This window comes from Centruroides vittatus, unplaced genomic scaffold (assembly GCF_030686945.1).
Source record: "Centruroides vittatus isolate TY-2023 unplaced genomic scaffold, ASM3068694v2 contig_347, whole genome shotgun sequence".
NCBI classification, from domain to species: Eukaryota; Metazoa; Arthropoda; class Arachnida; order Scorpiones; family Buthidae; genus Centruroides; species Centruroides vittatus.
Genome location: NW_027122171.1, coordinates 2,201,502 through 2,220,205, shown reverse-complemented (window position 1 = coordinate 2,220,205; position 18,704 = coordinate 2,201,502). Strand labels below are relative to the sequence as shown.

The following is an 18,704-nucleotide window of genomic DNA, read 5'->3' as shown; positions in this document are numbered from 1 at the left end:
GGACTTTTGAACCCTGCTAAACCAATTCCTGAATTAATCTCACCCAGAATGATTCGTTGTTGTTTGAGATTAGCAGCATACTCATATAGGATTGAACATCGTCGGTCAGCAGAGATGACTAATGGTGATTGCATTAATGTTGATTGACTTAATGTTGCATTTTATGGGGACAAAGAGTAGTTATCCCTAGAACCTTGCAACCGTAGCTATTACATCTGTTATACTTCACACAAGGGCATGTCTAGAATGAAAAGAACAGTCAGGAGCTATTTTTAGTGGCCTGAAATGGACTCCCAAATCGAAGAGACAGTATCCATGTGTTGAAAATGCCAAGAACAGAGGCCAAACCCAACCCCAGTTAAAGACACTCATTGGCCATCACCCTCGGGACCCTGGGACTGAGTACACGTTGATCATGCAAGACCACATTATGGACATACATATTTCATTCTAGTGGATGCTTATTTGAAATGGGTGGAGGTAGAAGTAGTACAAACACAGTCAACCCAGGAAACCATGAAATTATTGAGAAGAATATTTAGTACACATGGACTACCAAATACAATTGTATCAGACAATCATCAAAGCTTTGAATTCCAAGAAATAAAAGAATTTATACGAAAAGATGGGATTCAGCACCTATTTGCCCCTCCATATCATCCGTCTTCTAACAGACAAGTAGAGAGACAAGTGCAAACTATAAAGAGGAGAATCAAAAAATTACATCACAGCCAAGAAAAAAGTGAGGTGTTGCTCCCCAGACTTTTGTTTAGCTTACACACAACACCTAGTAGCACTACAGGAAAAACAGCAGCAGAACTGTTGATGGAAAGAAGACTAAGCACCGTCTATGATTGACTAAATCCACACCTATATAAGGATAGAAAAGAGGAAATAAGAATACAAGAATTCCAGATAGGAGACAACATCAATTACAGGTGCTATAGAGACACAAAGAAGTGGAAACCAGGTAAGGTGACAAAGAAGACCAGACAATATACATACATGATAGCTTCACCAGAAGGAACTATAGAAAGGAGACATATTGATCAACTGATAGCTCGAAGAGAACAACCAATCCAGAACAGGCAACATCCAGCTCCCCAGAATAATCAACATCAGGACAAAATTACCACCGGTTAGAAGGAGCTCTAGAACACAGACATTACCTGCACATCTCTGAGATTTCGTTTTAGAGGAGGAAGATCTGTTGTAACTTGATCTGAGTGTCAAGTCAAACAAGAAAATTCCTACATATTTTTTGTTTGTCTGAGAGAGTTCTTGAGTAGTTGTCATTCCAGTCAGTTGTATCTGAGAGTGAATAAAGTTAATTGTTAATTAACTACGTGTTTTTATGTGAAACAGTGTCGAAAACAAAATCGATATAAAAGTATCCCTTGCAATTGATGCTGACACATATCAAAACAATTGTCTAAAGAAAATTCTAATCCCTTTTCTTAACAAGCACCACCATAATGATGATTTCATCTTTTGGTCCGACAAAGCTTTGTCTCACTATGCAAATTTGACTCTGCAGTTCGGCAAAGCCATTCCTTTTATACCCAAAGAACATGATTTGTCAAATCTGCCACAATGCTAGCCAGTTGAGGATTTCTTTGGATAATTGGCATAAATAGTATACAAGTAAGCAAAATATATCACACAACTGATCCAAAGAATTGCACTTTCACTGAAAAAAATTGACACGAAGGCAGTTCAAAGGAGTTGCATGAGTATCAAAACAAACTTATGGCACATTGCCGACCATGGGCCATATGATTGTGTTCATGAATTCTATACTATTGTAAATAAAATTTCTTTTAAAATGATTTGTAATGTGAGAAGCTGGTGGTTCAAGGCTATTGCTCTACACCTGTTTTATGACATCAGTCTGATAAAGACCACTCAATTGTCACTGGATGGCTATACCATGTTAGAATTATGTAGGAGGGCTTTTTTCTAATGTCAAACGGGGAGGTGCGATGAGTCCATTGATAGGGTGACCATTTTTCCAAGTAAAGACAGGTTATGAGGTTAACAAATAACAAAAGTTTAATGATGAACATAAAGAGTTACATGCGGAGTAAAACATTTCTACTCCAGGAAATAACTACTTAACTTCTACTTAACTAACTAACTATACTTCTAATTTATTGAGAGAGAGTTTACATATATCTCCAAGTAGAATACCTCATGAAAAGGACCCAAAGTATCTTGATCTGGTTTATGGGAAGGTCAGTGAAACACTCCTCGATCTCAGGAGGAGCGACTGTAATGGCAGTGGACAGAAGCCTGACCTCTAGCTTCCGAGAGAGTGGCCATCTGACCTTCAGGTGTGTGCCCTTTTTATACTCACTAAGCATTACGGGAATAGGATTAAGTGATTTTGATTTAATGTGGTTTAAGGTCAAGAGGTGTCATTGCATCGGCCAGAGCGGGCCATAAGAATTTGAAGATCCAGCTGGATTGTTGATACTTTTCATTAGGTGTTCCAACTCCTATTACCATATAAGATGAACAAATTTGAAGTTCTTAGATGTTATCATCAAGGTGTTGTGACTCTTCTTACCTTATAATTTAACTGATTTTGATGTTTTTCCTGATTAATAACTGTATGTTTGGATTTATTCTCGAAACTATAGTTGAAACAACGTTAAAGATTGTTGATTTGTAAGGTTATTTGATCATCTTTTATCTATCAGTCAGAGGGCAATGGAACTGCCAGTTGGAGATCTGGGTTTTTTCCACTGTATAACTACATATTAGTTCAACTAATTAATCACACCCTGGATCTCACAATAATATTTAATAATTACTTCAATTTTTTGATAAAATATTATATTTTAAAAACAGTCCAGATTTTTTGTCTCACCCTGTTACTAATGATATACAATAATATTCAGAACTTCTTATTATTAACAAATTCGTAATAAATAAATTATTTTTATATCAAAATTAAAAAAATAATTAATAAAAATTTTCAGTTAAGTTGACTTTCTTTTTTTAATTTGAAACAAAATATATCAAAATTTGGGCATGAGCATTTTTTTATATACTTAATTATTATTTTTATCCATTTATATGAATTATTTTTATTGTTGTAATACACAAGAGATCACAAAAAAGGATTACATGATTTATTACATTGATATATAGATTATGATTTATTTTGTGTTCTTCTACAATATTATTCAGGTTTGCATTGTTTATTTGTGGATGAATGGATCAGTTGTAAAATTGTAAGGGAAGGGACCATTAGTGTTTGTAATCTAATGTTTTTTGAAAGCAAAGAAGTTTAAACTGTGAGCTATGCGAATACCGATTACAAAGAATCTTGGATTTTGAAAAAAACAGAATCTTTAATTCGCGTGATAATATACAGGAACTTATAGGATGCCAGCAATACAAAAAAGTATTTCTTCCCGACACATAAATATATACACCTTATAACTAAACTTATAACTAAATTATAACTAAATTAGGATAATGGGACAATGAGGACGAATAAAGTAAAAGGATAGACTGAAAGAGAAAAGGGTACCCAAATTTTAAGGTGTTATCACGGTGCGTTATATACAATGGTTGGTGGACCTTGTGAATTTCGCAAATGTAGTATACAAAGAAACTGGAATAATTTTTTACAACAGGATCTTTTATTCGCGTATATAGATACAGGAAGGATTGTGGGATGCCAGCTATAATATCTCTATCCCCGACACAGGTATATATTAGTACGGAACCCGACAAAAAAATTAATAACATAAGCTTCAGGTCTCGTGACGACTATTCCGATACATAAATAACTATCTTACAAAGGGTGATTACAAATATATATAGACCTTACTTCTAAATTTATAATTAATTATAACTAATGCAGAACGATAGAAGAATTTAGGACAATAAAATAATGGATAGGAGAAGAAAAAAAAGAAATGGGTACCCAACTGTTTTGGCGCTAATACGATGAGGTGCATATAACGGTACATATAACGGTGTATTGACGGATCTCTTCTTAATGACGAAAAAACAGTCAATATATTCACTAAACATAAAGTCCTCTTTGTCTTCACCCACGTGGTCTCAAAGACGCATACGGGAGCTCTCCTTTTCTCGTCTTTCCTCCTTCAGCTCTTGCTCAAAAGTGACTCCTTTGTCTTAGTTCTACCCCTGAGGGCTGCGTACAGTCCTATTGTCCATAATGGGGTCGCCTATTGTTAAGCCGTTAAGCACCGGTCGGGGAAGGGTTCCAGGAAGTAAAGATAATAGGAATAGGAAAGAGAAGGAAAAATATATTCTAAGATAAAATAAAATATAACTATACATTACACAAATGGCATCTAGCCACAACCTCTTCTTAATCACGATGTAACTTTGTCACTAAAACGTAAATTCCTTGACCGATGGGGGCAAAAAATATTCTTGAACTTCTCTTCTTACGAATTTTTCTACTTTCCTTCGTACTTCTTTGTTCTCTCCACGTGGTCCCAAAAACATAGTGGAGAGCTACCTCTCGCGTCTTTCCTTCTCGAGTCTTTACCAAAGAATGACCTCCTTTGTCCCCGTTATAGCCTGAGGGCCGCATACCGTTCATTGTCCTAAGGGGCCACCTGCTGTTGAGCCGTTACGCACCGGTCAGGAGAAAATACCAAGAAGGGAAGATTATAGTACTAGGAAGGAGAAAGGAAAATATATTCTAATATACAATAAAATACGTTAGACTAATTAAAACTATACATTACAATAATGGCGTTTAGCCACAAAACTTATGCTTTCAGCTGAAAAAGTATAACCACAATCTTTTGGGACACATCTGGTTTTGAATTCCTTGATCGTATCCACACAGATAACTATTAACTATTCCGTCTGAAGAAATTGAAACAGACTGTAAGAAAAAATAATGTTGGCTTTTGAGTGATGGTGTAATTCCTCTTCATAAAAATGTCCAACCATACATAGTTATAAACAATTCAAAATTTTCTATAGAAGTTCAGTTGAGAGAAGTTAGGTTGTATGTCATATAGTCAAAGATTTGATGCCACTGTTATCTCAATGTGATAAAAATTTGAAATATGTGGCAAAACAATGGCTGTCAATAATAAACATAGGTCTAAATTAGTAATAATAGTATTATTATTGTTTGTTGACTCCCTTTTCAATATTAGATTTAATTTGATGGTTCCTTTTTGTATTGATACAAAATAAAATTGATTACAAATAAAAATTACAATAATAATTTTTCATTAAGCATAAATCAAATATTAAATTTTGTTTTTGACGCTAATGAAATTTAAATATATATTATTATTTTTCATTGGTCCTGAAATGATCCCTTGTAATTTACTGACTCTGCTGATAAATTGACTCCTCCCTCAGGGATGCTAATGACCACATGAGGAACACTTGTGCTAAAGCATTATTATATGTCAAAAGTCACAGCAGTGACTCTCCACCAAGTAAAAAAAGTCACTGACTGACTATATATATAGGAATCAGAATTACTGATTTTTGGGGTTCAATTTCTCCACCCCAAATGTCTAAAATAATTCTGAATATCTTGTTTGAACAAGAATTGTCTTTTTAGGTAGTTTGCAAAATGTAAACATTTTCCCTAAAGTGATTACCAAAATATAAACAATTGAAAAGTGCAAAAATTTCCAAAAAAGCTGTATTTTTTTTTTCTTTATCTGACTCTGCAGACACTCATATAGAAAATACTACTGGGTCTAGTAAGCTCAAATTTTAAACTCAAGCTTTTCTCTTTATCAGTGAGGTGCTGGCAAAACTTTCTGGATGATAGGTCAAAGTTCACGGGGTTCCCACAGAACTATTTTAGTTATATGGCTTAATTCTATACTTATAAGGATAAAATTTCATCAAAACAAATGAATTTTATTCAAGATATTATCTAGAATAACAAAAGCTCAAATTTATGAGAATTAAAGCTTTTTTAACAATTTTTCTAAATGGTGTATGAAAAACATTTGGTCGGCACCAATCAAAATGAACGTTGAAAGTGTTTGGTCAATGGTGTGTTGGGTGGTGGTGCATTCAGTTGGTGGTGCATCGATCAGTGTCACTGAAATAAATATTGAAAGTGTTTGGTTGGCAGTATGTTGGTCAGCACTCAGCAATTGAACTGTATATTGTGAGGGTCGGAGTTGATGAAAAGGGGGAACTTCCATTTTTCCCCCTCTTTCAAAAGTTTTGTTGAAATCTTATGATTGGAGGATGATCGCATTTCCTTCTCCAGAGTCATTTCCTTTCCCCCCCCAGAACTCAGAAATGTGTCACCGGGATCTAATCACTTAAATTTATGATTGGAGAAAAAGGATAACGTGATTCAGGGTATAAAGGGGGGGATGACCCAAGAGAAGTGGAGAGCATCTGTTATCAAGCATCCGAAAAAAGGTGTGGTGGCCAAGACAAGTGCCAGTCGAATCCTGAGCAACCCTCAGCCTACCGAAGAGCCGTTCAACCCTCAAGGAAACTGGGCTCAATTCAGACCCAATCCATGGAAGATTCCTGCAGAGTCTCTCCAAGACAAGATACACTGCTCTGTTAAATTAAACCAAGAGGTATGATAATGAATTAATGTAAACTTTCTCTTGGCTCCCCTTCATGTATTAGGAAGCTCAGGAATTAAGTTGGAAAATTTCTTGATGTTAGAGTTTGTAATAGTCATTTTTGTTGTCTAATAAATCTCTGTTTCATTGTTAAATGGTGTCATTTACTTGTATATCACCATTACCTTATCGAAGACCTCACCCACCATCTCCACTTGATTTGACAAAAATAATCCCAACTCCTCGGGACCATTGAAAGTAACCCAACCATCCTCTGACTAGTGGGCAGGTCTCAATGACCTGTTACCTGACAAAAAGAGGTACGACTTCGTCATACCTCCTGGGCTATCCACAATATCATTGTCCTATGTCTTGATGTAATACAATTATTAATCAAAAAACAATTGATATCCAAACGAAAACATCTGAGATGAAAAAAATTTATTCCAAGAAAAAACTTACAACAATTTAGTCAAAATTTTTACTTGATCATAAATTTTTATTTAGTGCACATTTTTTACATCTCAGGTGTTTTTGTTTGGATATCAATTTTTTTTTGTTTAATAACTGTATTATTATGTTAAGACATAAGACAATGACATACAATTCAATCACAAAGTGCTGACCGAATGCTTCACTGACCAAAGCACTGCTAATAATAATGCTTAACATATATTATTATTATTAAATTGATTATTATGTCTAAAAATTACTAACTTTTTCAGTTTTTTTCTTTATTTTAATGTTTTTGTTTAAAATTATATTCACCAAATTAAAGTTTATGGGTATTTCTATTAGTTGTACCCAGATTTGCTCAGGAAAATAATAATTAAGTATAGTTAATATATTTATATAAACATATACACAAAAATGTATATAAGGGAACAGAATATGTACAAAATTGTAATAAACTTAGAATATGATAAATCTGACAAAAAACAATTTTACATGGAAAGAAATTTTACAAACTTACTGACAGTCTGACACAAGTAAGAACAGCATTGATCATAAGTTCAGTACCACAAATATTACTCAAATAATAGGCTGACCAATCAAATTTGTTTTGATCAGCTTTCACTAATATCCATTTTCACCTATAACGACCACAATATTAGTCTATTGTATCTGAATTTTATGGTTATTTTCACACCCACTCACCTCAGGTTTTATTCCTGCAAAAGATCTGATAAGAACTAGATGTAAACTATTTACACTTGCAAATGATAGTGTAATTCTATCAAAGCTTATAAAATCAAATAATTTTGGAAATGGAAAGTAGCCTATATTTTTTCTTGGACTATCCTGATATATTACAAAGTTTCATAGAAATTGGTTTAGCTGTGATACTCAGATAGATGTGAATTCAATTTTATATATATATATAGATAATTTTAAACAGAATAAAATTTTATTTAAAAGATAGTAAATTATTTTAATAATAGTTGTAGTTCTATGGACTGTTTAAGTGATTAAAAAAAAATTTTGAAAGTTCAAAGTACTTAAAGTATAAAATAAGAAGTCAGTTTTTGATGTTGTCAAGAAAATAATGATATAATTAAAAAATTATAGTATGATCATAAAAATATTGTTATTATATCTACAATATATAATTAGATATTAATATATATTTTTATATTTTTGATGTTTAAAGCTTCCAACTTGGTTAGAAAGCCTTGAAGAAAGAGTAAGTTTATACATTTATACTTTATTAAAACTAAAATAATTAAAAGTTTCTTTAATTATTGAAATTAGTTTTTTGTGTAACAATTTAATTTATATCAAATGCAATAAATTATTACCCTTAATAGAAAAAACAACTTGAAATACAAAAGTTTTCAGAAGAAAAATCAAGAATTTGCTCAGAAGTAGTAGGATTACAATTACAAGTAAGTCTTATACTAAATAATAATTGTTTCTACAGTATAAAGTTTTATATATAATGTGCATGTTCTTAGCTTGAAGAATTGATGAAGAATAATGAATTGCTTCCAGAACAAGATCGCTTATCTTTTAATGAATTTGTATTTGAACCTGCAGAAATTGAGAAATTACAGTCACAGATTCAAATGAAAATGGATCACGTAATAATAATGATAAATTTTTTTGATAAAGTTGTAGAAAATTTATAAGTTATAAAAACATTCATGGATTTTATATTTTATTGATTTTAACACTGTACTGTAATTTCCTGAGAATGATCTGTAGGTTGTCTGTGTTTAAAAGTCAGTTTGAGAGCAAGTACTTATGTGCCATCAATCATTTTAAATTAGAATAATGAACTCATCAACAACTTTTCTTTTGTCTAAACTTACCAAGAGTGTCTTTAAAAAATATGGAAAATTTTTTACAGCTTTATATATTCTTACTATGTCATAATTTATCCAGAATGCCTTAACTTCAGTTGTTTTCTATTTTGTGTGTATCAACATGCATTTTAATTGATATTGTTAGACGTCACTGCTAGTAGTTTTATCTTGAAAGTTGATAAATTTCTGGTAATTCTTTTTTCAATATAATGATTCTCAAAGTTCTGTTTAGAAGTTAACTGTTAATTTTAACATATGTTAAGAGCTTAGCAGCCAATGCTCAAACCGATATCATTGGATGTTATAGAATCTATGCCAACTTTTAGTAAAATCAACAATGATACTATTAATGGAAATTACTTTATTTATAGCTAATTTACTTTGTATCTGTTAAGGCAAACATTCTACCAAGAGTAATGTCAGCTATGTTTTTACATTAGATTTATTGTGACCTCAGGTGGCTCTTCAGTTGTCAAATATATTACAGATATTATTGACATTAAAATTGCTTTCTATTTAATTGTTTGAAGTTATTTTTTAGTATTTATCATTATCATTATTGTTATCAGAGGTCTTTTAAACTGCATACCGATTAAATGATGGATTTTAAATGGCAACTTTGGAGGTGCAGCGTATATAGTGATATAAGGTATGCAATGTTTTTGTTTTCATCCTAGACATTTTCTCTGGGATATATCAATAGTACACTGGTTTGGTTTATATACAGGAAATTACAGTACATAACTAACAACTAAAGAATAATAATACAGTAAAAGCTCAATATAACAGACTATCATGTGTAATATTATGTTACGTTGAATAGTTTAAAATAAGTAGAATAGACCTACAGAGACTGAGTAAACTTTATTGATGGTAACAAAGAGCCATGTAACTACAGTAGTGTCCAGCATGAGTTCTCACACAGAACTGGGGACATAGACAAAGGATATCTTCCACATGCAGTAGACCAGGCTCAGTGCCATTTATCAGTGGTCAGGCCACCTGTCTAACCGACACTCACTTGTGACATCTCCCTTTCTTTTTTTTTAGACCTTGCTAGATCGCAAATACATTGAACTGAACTAGTTTACAAGTTTAATCTATTTGGAGGACGTACAATTCTGCTGGAGCGAATCATTGTAACCATGCCTTGACTGTGGATTCATGGTCGGCCAGCTGAGTATTACTTTCCTGTAGTAGTGTGCAGTAAGGTCCTGTGCAAGAAGTGCTGGGGTAACAGTAAGTAGGAACTGGGCCTTGGTTGGCATTACCATTGAAGAATTACAATGTAGCAACAAACCATCTGTAGTATGCAATAAGTAGAAATGAGGAAGTTGCTTTTTCACTATTGCCAGTGACCCATTGCCTATGAGGAGTTTGAAATCTTACTAATGAATGCTTGGGGAATGAAGGCTGTTCAACGGCCCAACGACACTGTGCTTGAGTGGTGCAATTGGTTTGTAGTTTGGGGAAAACATCTTGAAATTCTACGGAACTTGCAGATAGATAAATTGGGAATAATGTTGCAGTCTGCCTCCCAAACAGATGCTGTGCAGGGGATCCAAGACCACTGCATGGTAAATTCTGCCAATTAAGAAGTGCTAAGCATTTATCTGTTTCATCTGCACAACATTGTTTGATGATGGATTTGGCCATTTGTACATACCTGTCAGTCAGCTCATCAGACTGAGGATATTTGGAAGAGGCAGTCACGTGATTTATCTTCCACTGTTAACAGAATTGACGGAACTGATGTGAAGAGTATTGAGGCTCATTGTCAGATTCCAGGGTGTCTGGAATTCCATGCACTGCAAAGACGTGCTTTTAAAAGTTTATGACTGCTAACGTGGTGGGATTGTTTAGCTTTTGTAATCAAAGAAACCTGAGTAACTGTCAGCCACTAGCACATAGGTGTCACCTGCCACCTCAAACAAATCACTGGTGAGACACTGCCAAGGATAATGTGGCAGTGTCTCACTAGACACTGCCACATTATCCTTGGCTTCATGAGGAGACTCCGGATCAGGAGCATAAGCTTTGGCCTGGCAAATGTGACAAGCTGCAGTAATGTTCTCTATCTCGTGGGTCATACCTGGCCAAAAAATGATTTGTCTAGCTTGATTGAACATTAATTGAATTCCGGGGTGGCCCAAGTGCAACTTCCAGAGATAAGCAGGACAGAGTTTTAAAGGCATTAGGAGTCTTTTCCCTTTAAAGATGAGTCCTTCATACACTGATAGTTCACAAATGGCAACTGGAATTTGATCAATTGAGTCTGGCCAGCCTGCTTGTATGATCATAATAAGTTACTGTAGTTTCGTATCCTTCTCCAAACTTGTTGTAAGTCAGTTACTTTTCATTCCTCCAGTGGGGAACGTCTATAGCAACAATAAAATCATCTAGTGGGTCACAGGAAATTACCGTTGCACAGTTCTGGCTTAGAGCATCGGCCATGGGGATGTCTCAGCCACTCTTGTATACCACTGTTAGTGCATATTGGAGAATGTCGAATAACAGATGTTGTAATCGAGATGGTGCTGTGTTCAGGGACTTTTTTGAAATGCTTTGTAATGGCTTATGGTCAGTTTCAATTGTTAACTGCTTCCCATAGATGTAGTCGTGGAACTTTATATGCCCATGCCACATTGCAAATGCTTCCTTCTCAATCTGTGGTGTTCTTCGCATGGGATGCATGCAAAGAACAGGATTGTCTATTAATTCTGTCATATACAAAATCTGTGATACAGCCAATACCTCTAAAAATATTATCGGGCACTGCAACTTCGGTTAAACTATTTCTACTCAGCAAATGAGATTGAGTTTTTGTCTGCTGCAACTTTTGCCATCTAGAAGGACAATTTCTAGCATAATGACCCTTTTTTGAATACTGACAGCAGTGAACCTTAAATGCTGGACACTTTAGATACTCGTGCTGCATGTCGCATTGCCAACACAAACGCTCTGCAGCATTACTTGCCTGAGTTGTTGGGATCATCTTCTTTTTCGGGAATTTTAGCAAATTCATGTCACTGTTCACCAATTCTATTCTAGGTTGCATCTCTCACAACTGAATGGATGCTGACTTGCTTGCTCTACAGATCTGAATAGCACGATCCACGATCCAGAATGGGTTCTCTGAGCAATTGTTCTCTAATTGTATCGGAGTGTATGCCCTGCACTATTTCATCTCTTAAGAGACTGTCCTCCTGTATACTAAAATTCCATTCCCAAATTTTGGTTCTAAGGTCAATCAAGAATTTATCAAATGATTCACCTTCCGACTGCATGTGCCTGTTTGAACAATCAGCAGGTATATGTTTCATTTGCTTGAAGAGTGAAATGTGCATCAAACTTGAAGGATTATTAATGGATCCCATTTTCTCATCCTCTGTGAGTGAAAAAGTATTGAAGATGACCATTGCTAATTGACTTTACAGTTTTACATTTTACACAGTAAAGTTTTTACTAAATGTTAATTTTATTCAAATTACATTTAATCTATTTTTAGTCTCTTCCAGATCACAAAAAAAAATAAAAGAATGATTCAAATTTAGTCATAAATAATACATCCACTTTAATCCCCCCATTTTATGACAAATTGCTAATAATACACCCACTTTAAAAATGTAGGTGTATTATTATCAATAAAATCTGAAATGTTTCCAATGCTTGATTGGATATTCTTATTTAATTTTTATCTGCATGCATGTTACAGATCAGTAAAATATCATTTAATTTCTTATGTTACATCAATTACACAACTCATCAATATTTTGAAATCTTTTATTTTCTGTTTAGATCAAAGAAGAGCTTCAAGAAAGTTATTTAAAATTGAAAAAAAATATTGAAATTTTAAAAACAGAATGTTGGGAGAATATGGAAGAAAAAGGAATTTGCTTATGGGTAAGTGTCATTATTATTTAAAACAGGATCCTAGTCGGAATAAAATATTAAAATTATATAAAAAAATAAATTATTAGAGAAATGTATGTAAATTATTAAAATATTATGTTTAAATAAAATACAAAGGTAAATTTCATAAGGAAATTTTGAACCTAAAATGTTTTATTTGTTACTAAACACTATACATATATTTGCTTCAAGTAAATGAAGATATGTTAAATCTTGCATGTGTACATAATGCATGTCATTTTCATTTTTTTTTTCCAAAGGATGTTTACTATTAAAATATACATCTATTGCATATAGACGTATATGGTGCATATATTGTAAAATTTCAATTTAGTGTCACCATTTGTTTGCTTCTGAAATTGGCATAAAATTGAGCATGGAGTCAAACTTAAATATTTAAAAAAATAACAATTATACATAGTACAGGTATCCCTCACTTAATGCAGTTTTGCTTAATGTGGGATTTGATTAATACATGAAATTAATTGCGACAATCCTTTTATATAAGTGGCAGAAATTTTAATTAACATGGCTTTAACGGCTGTCTTTACTTAACATAGATATGTTTTTCTTGGCAAATAAAGTATTGATGAATTTGCTATTTTTGTGCCCGAGGTGATTTCCAATATAAATCTGTAGTTTAATTAGGATGGTTGTGGAATTTATCATATTACTGCTAATGTGATATTGTATTCTTCAGTTAAAAGCTTATTTTAAAATTTTGCATTTTGTTTGCATAAAATCAAATTAAAATGTCTCAGGATAAAATGCATATTAGGCATATTGTATACAGTAAGACCCCACTTAACGCTACCTCACTTAACCTGATTCAATATAACACAGTCTGCAGACTGTGTTATATTGAAAATCAACTAAAAAACGCTCAAAATTTATGCTGATTTTAATTTTTGTGGCATTTTATTGATTCATACATAATACAATTATTTACGAACATAAACCAATCAGCAAAAGGTAGCAAAAAGGTGTAGAACTGGAAAATAGAGATTCTGAAAACAAAGAACCCAAAGAATTTCTCTACAGATTTCCTTAGTTAAGTTTGGTAATGATAACCGAAATCGTTGATCAAATTGTAGTGAATGATCCAGATTTTGAAAGGAGGGCAAAAGAAAAATGAGGCGTTTTGGATGCGATCTTAAGAATTTCAGAAGAGCCAGGACCTTCGTCACAAAAAATGAACTTTACACTTCTGTGTGCACATGTTAATGCGTTATTTAGCATATATTAGTATAAAAATTAATATAAAAATAACCTAAAATCAATGTAAAATCTAAATATGAAATCATCCCAGCAATTTTTAATGTAATAATTTATTTTTAAAGATTATGTAAGCCACCACTAGAGGACTTTTAACTTTTTTACATTTGTTGGCAGACAGTAGCCTCAAATAAAAGGACAGTTCCGCTGTAGACTTGTTAATACCTCTAAGAAAGCATGTGAAGGGACCAATAGAAATGGTCTCATGTATTGTATAGTCTAGTAAGAAATATATATATATTTTTTTTCTAAACAATGTAAAATCTTTTTATTTTTGGTCACGTGTTCACCTATCCCTATTTACTCTGTTAAAATGACCTCATTTAATGCTGTTTTGCTTAGCGTTTTGTCATCTAGGAACGCATCCCTCACGTTAAGCAGGGTCTTGCTGTACTTTTTATGCTTTGTAAAGGATATGATGAGTAAAAAGTATTCTTACTGTGCATGGGGATGATGCTCCTAAATACTGGGCATGTCAAATACTGTTTTGAAAGTTTATTTGGAAAACTTTTAGTTTTCCAAATAAACTTTCAAAATAAACTAAAGGATACAAAAGGGATGCCCAAAAGCTGTTGATGAAGAGAAATTTCAGAAAGAAATTGTTAAAAATGACAAATAATAACTTGTGAACTTGCAACAAATCTTAGTGTCTCACTGTTTGTATGAATATTGATTTCTGTATACATTAAGTGGAGGAAAAACTGGATTGAGTATAATTTTGTCTGATGAAGGTAGACAGCTCTACAGTTTCACTTTATTTTTAAATTAGTTACTTATTTTTATCATAGAATACTTTATTATGGATGGCAAAATTAAAATTAAAATATTTGTTATTAGCCGAAAATTTGTTCTAGTGGGTGGTGATTGTTCGGTTGAATACCAAGGTGCCACTGTATTTGATTAATACAATTTTGATTTAAGTGGTATCGTTGAGGGATGAATTAATTGTATTAATCAAGGAATACCTGTAAAACCATATGTAAGGTGTGTTCCATAAAATTAAATCCATTCTGAAAATTCTAATTAAAAAAATACATGTTTATTTACATAAAACTTTTATGCAAATATTTTCATTTAAGCATAAAGCAAATATAATTTATTGAATATGTCACTTTTATTTTTGTAAATGTAAGAGAAAATTAAATTTAAAAACAAAAACTATAAAAACAAAAAAAATTTAACAAATTACAAGTTTGAACCAGCTTTTAATTGCATAACATTTATTTCTAAGGCAAAATGTCAAGTAACTTTACTTGCTGAAGTGCAAAGAAAATGGGAAAAGGATGTGCCTTAACAAATTTTGAGAAGAGGCAAATATCAACTCTTCATGGACATGGAATATCATCTAGAAAAATTGGAAAGGAATTTAGTACTACTTTATGTAAGTGATTAAGTTATCTGGAGTTGAGAGAAACATATGGATTAAAAAAACTTCAGGAAGTTCATCTAAAATTACTACATAACTGAAGGGAGTTGGTGGTAAGACATATTTCAAGTAATAACACGACAACTCAACAGATAGCATTGAGACCAGATATCAATATCTCACAATCTTCAATTGGCAGAACTGTAAAATCAAAACCTCACTTTATTGACAAGCATCTAAAAGTGTCTCCAAAGCTAAATAATCTGAATGAACTACAGAGATTTTAGTGGGCCAAAGAAAGAATGAACTAGACTGAACAGTGGAAGGGTATTATATGGTTTGATGAAAAAACATGTTTAATATAGACAGTGATCATGATGGTTGAGCTTACTCAGAAATTGGTTGATATTGAAATCTTACTCAGAGCTTATTAGTGCAACCCGGAAAAGAAAACACTTTTTCAAATTACAGCATGGCGATGGATTATTGATGACTTGGGTGGGATTCTCAGGAGAGGAAAAACATCAATCACTTTCATTAATGGCTGCTTGAAAGTAGCATATTATCAACAGTCATTGGAAGAATATTCAGATTTTCAATAAAAGGAAATAAGTCTCTCACTTTTATCTTTAACAGATTATTCATCTGTACACACTGCTAAAACCATTTGTGAGTGGTTTTTAAGTAATGGGGTCCCAGTTTTAGATTGGCCTGCTTTGTTCTCCAGACTTGAATCTGATGGAAAATGTGTGTGCTATTTTGTGAAGATCAGTTTATGTTCATGAAAAGCAGTATTCATATCTTGAGGACCTGAAAGAAGCTATACTGCAAAAATGGAATAAAATTTCAATGAAATTCTTTGTGAGTTGATCAAATCAATGTCAAATCATATTTTTTAAAGTGATTAACAAAAATGGTAAGCAAATTGATCATTATGTTGAGGCATTAATTTGCTATTTTTTAATTTTAAGTGTCTGGAACTATATTTTCAGGACAAAGAATTTTAAGTTTTCGTTTTTTACAATGCAAAATTGTACTTTTGATGACTCACATGTGGAAGCTTTTATTACAAAAGTGATGAAAGCCCATTTTTCTGTGTTAAGTTATTTTAGGGTTTACATTTCAATCAATTCAAATCTACTGAATTTATACAAAATCTACCAAAAATTTTTTATTACATCTACTGATTTTAAATTTCACATGTCTGTCAACACTAATGTCAGGTGAATAAAGTAAGTAAAAATATACTACATTACACTGCAAAACACCGGGATGTGTAAAATACTTCACTCTTAGAACCTATAACTGGTGTGATATAAAAAAACAAAGGATGCAGATCACCTCAAACATTTTCGAACTGCTGTCAGTTCTTCCTCAGGTGTGAGACTGAATAACTGATGGGACAGAGTGAACCATTAAAGGAAATACGAGAAACAATTATAAGATGTTACATGAGATGTGTGTGTGTTCGTCTAGTTGACCTACCATGACCTTAAAGTTTGAAGTCCATCAACGCCTGCCATGCTGTCAACAGAACGGCTGGCTTGTTCGAGCCAGCCAAGAGTACATGAGACGGGTGTGCACACATCCATATACCGCTGTGGTGATTCGTGGCAAGGTGTAATATGTTCCACGAACGGACCGATACAAAATAAACAGATCAGATTTTGCTTTTAACAATATATGACTTTTATTTTTGCCAGAAAAGAACAAAAAAGGTTCTTTGTGGATCCCAACTTTACAAAGTAAAACATCGTACAGGCGTTTTGTCCCTTAGTATACAACAATGGACATATTCGAAACGGAACCCAACAAAATCCGACATGCACAGACCTTAAAACTAAGCTTATCCTACTTATAACTATAAGAGAAGAAAAAGTGAAATTAGGTAGAGGTAGAAATAGGAGAAGAGTGAAAATACCCGGAATTTTCTTTTCTTTGTATCTCTGCTTTGGTGGGACACCCACTCGAGTCCTTCTTGATTATTGTGAACTTTCCGTTCCCTCGGTGAATTTCTCGTTCTTCTGTAGTTCTCTTTAGCTCTCTCTGCGGTAGTCTCAAAAATTCCCCTCCTTTCTCAGGCCTAACCTTTTCGGCTCGTAGTCTTTGTTACTTTTCTTTCTGCTGCTAACCTATGCACTTCATTCGAGCTCAATCCTTTGTCCACCTTCTCTCTCCGCCGTCCAGTCCAAAAGTGACTCTCCTGCTCCCTCCGAAGCCCTTGGGGTTTTGCTCTTCTATTGTTTCCATCGTTTACTTCTTTGAAACGGTAATCCCACCCAGAGGGTACAAGAAGTAGAAAGGAAAGTTTTAGAGGATAGATAAGATAAAGAGACAAAGAATTACTAAAACTAACTTATATTACATATAAAAAATATAACTACTCAAATAATATGGCCGATGGCCACACCGCAAACCAAGTTCCACCTCCACATACATCCCTGTTGGCTCATGTGACCTGTTCCCCTATAAGATTGCGGCATACAATGCTTTAATTAAGAGGGCATTTTCTCATTCATCTACTACACAAGCACTTGCTGCAGAACTTCTACATATCTACCGTCTTGCCTCTTCCCATGGGTTTCCGAGGTTTACGCATAAATTGATAGATTGATTGCACAGCACACACCCGCAATGCATCATCATGACCGCCCGCCAGAATAACAACCCCCCCTGACGTGGTTCAGCCAGTCCCTAGCGCCCTCTCCACGAGGTACAATGGATCCCTATCACGTTCAATCCATACCTAAAAACACTCTATACTGAGATAGCAAAAAAAAAAAAAAAAGAGATATTCAGATCACGTACAGGAGATGTCCTACCAACTTTGACATCCTTTGCAATGGAAAAGACCCCCCAAACAGAACAGACTCCCTGGAGTATATAGTATTCCCATTAGGGACAACAGGTTTGATAGGGACCTTCTTTACATCAGATCCACAAAACACTCTTTGGAAGTCAGAGTGCAGGAACATATAGCAGACATACATCATCAGAGAGGTACTTCCGCCCTCGCCACGTACACCGCCGACCCAGACATTGTGGCAGCCTTCCACTAGGCAAAACTTGTACACACTACGTCACACAAGAAACACCTTAAGTGGCTTGAGGCCATTCAAATCTACAAATCGTCCCTCAATGAGAAGTGCATCAATTTTAAGGATGAGTTGATTCTGTCGACAGCATGGCAGGCGTTGATGGACTCTAAACTTTAAGGTCATGGTAGGTCAACTAGACAAACACACACACATCTCATGTAACACCTTATAATTGTTTCTCGTA

At 33.7% G+C, this 18,704-nt stretch overlaps 1 protein-coding gene across 4 annotated transcripts in view; it reads left to right on the top strand.

Annotated features, from left to right (window-relative positions):
- LOC136974310 (cilia- and flagella-associated protein 43-like) overlaps window positions 1–18,704 on the top strand; it is a 124,541-nt gene that overhangs the window by 104,670 nt on the left and 1,167 nt on the right. For 3 of the 4 annotated variants that reach the window (XM_067269154.1, XM_067269156.1, XM_067269153.1), the window contains 4 exons: window positions 8,215–8,247; window positions 8,372–8,449; window positions 8,519–8,644; window positions 12,668–12,772. In XM_067269154.1, the coding sequence (XP_067125255.1) occupies window positions 8,215–8,247; window positions 8,372–8,449; window positions 8,519–8,644; window positions 12,668–12,772 (342 nt within the window). The remainder of the gene's footprint in view (window positions 1–8,214; window positions 8,248–8,371; window positions 8,450–8,518; window positions 8,645–12,667; window positions 12,773–18,704) is intronic. The other variant, XM_067269155.1, reaches the window with a different exon arrangement.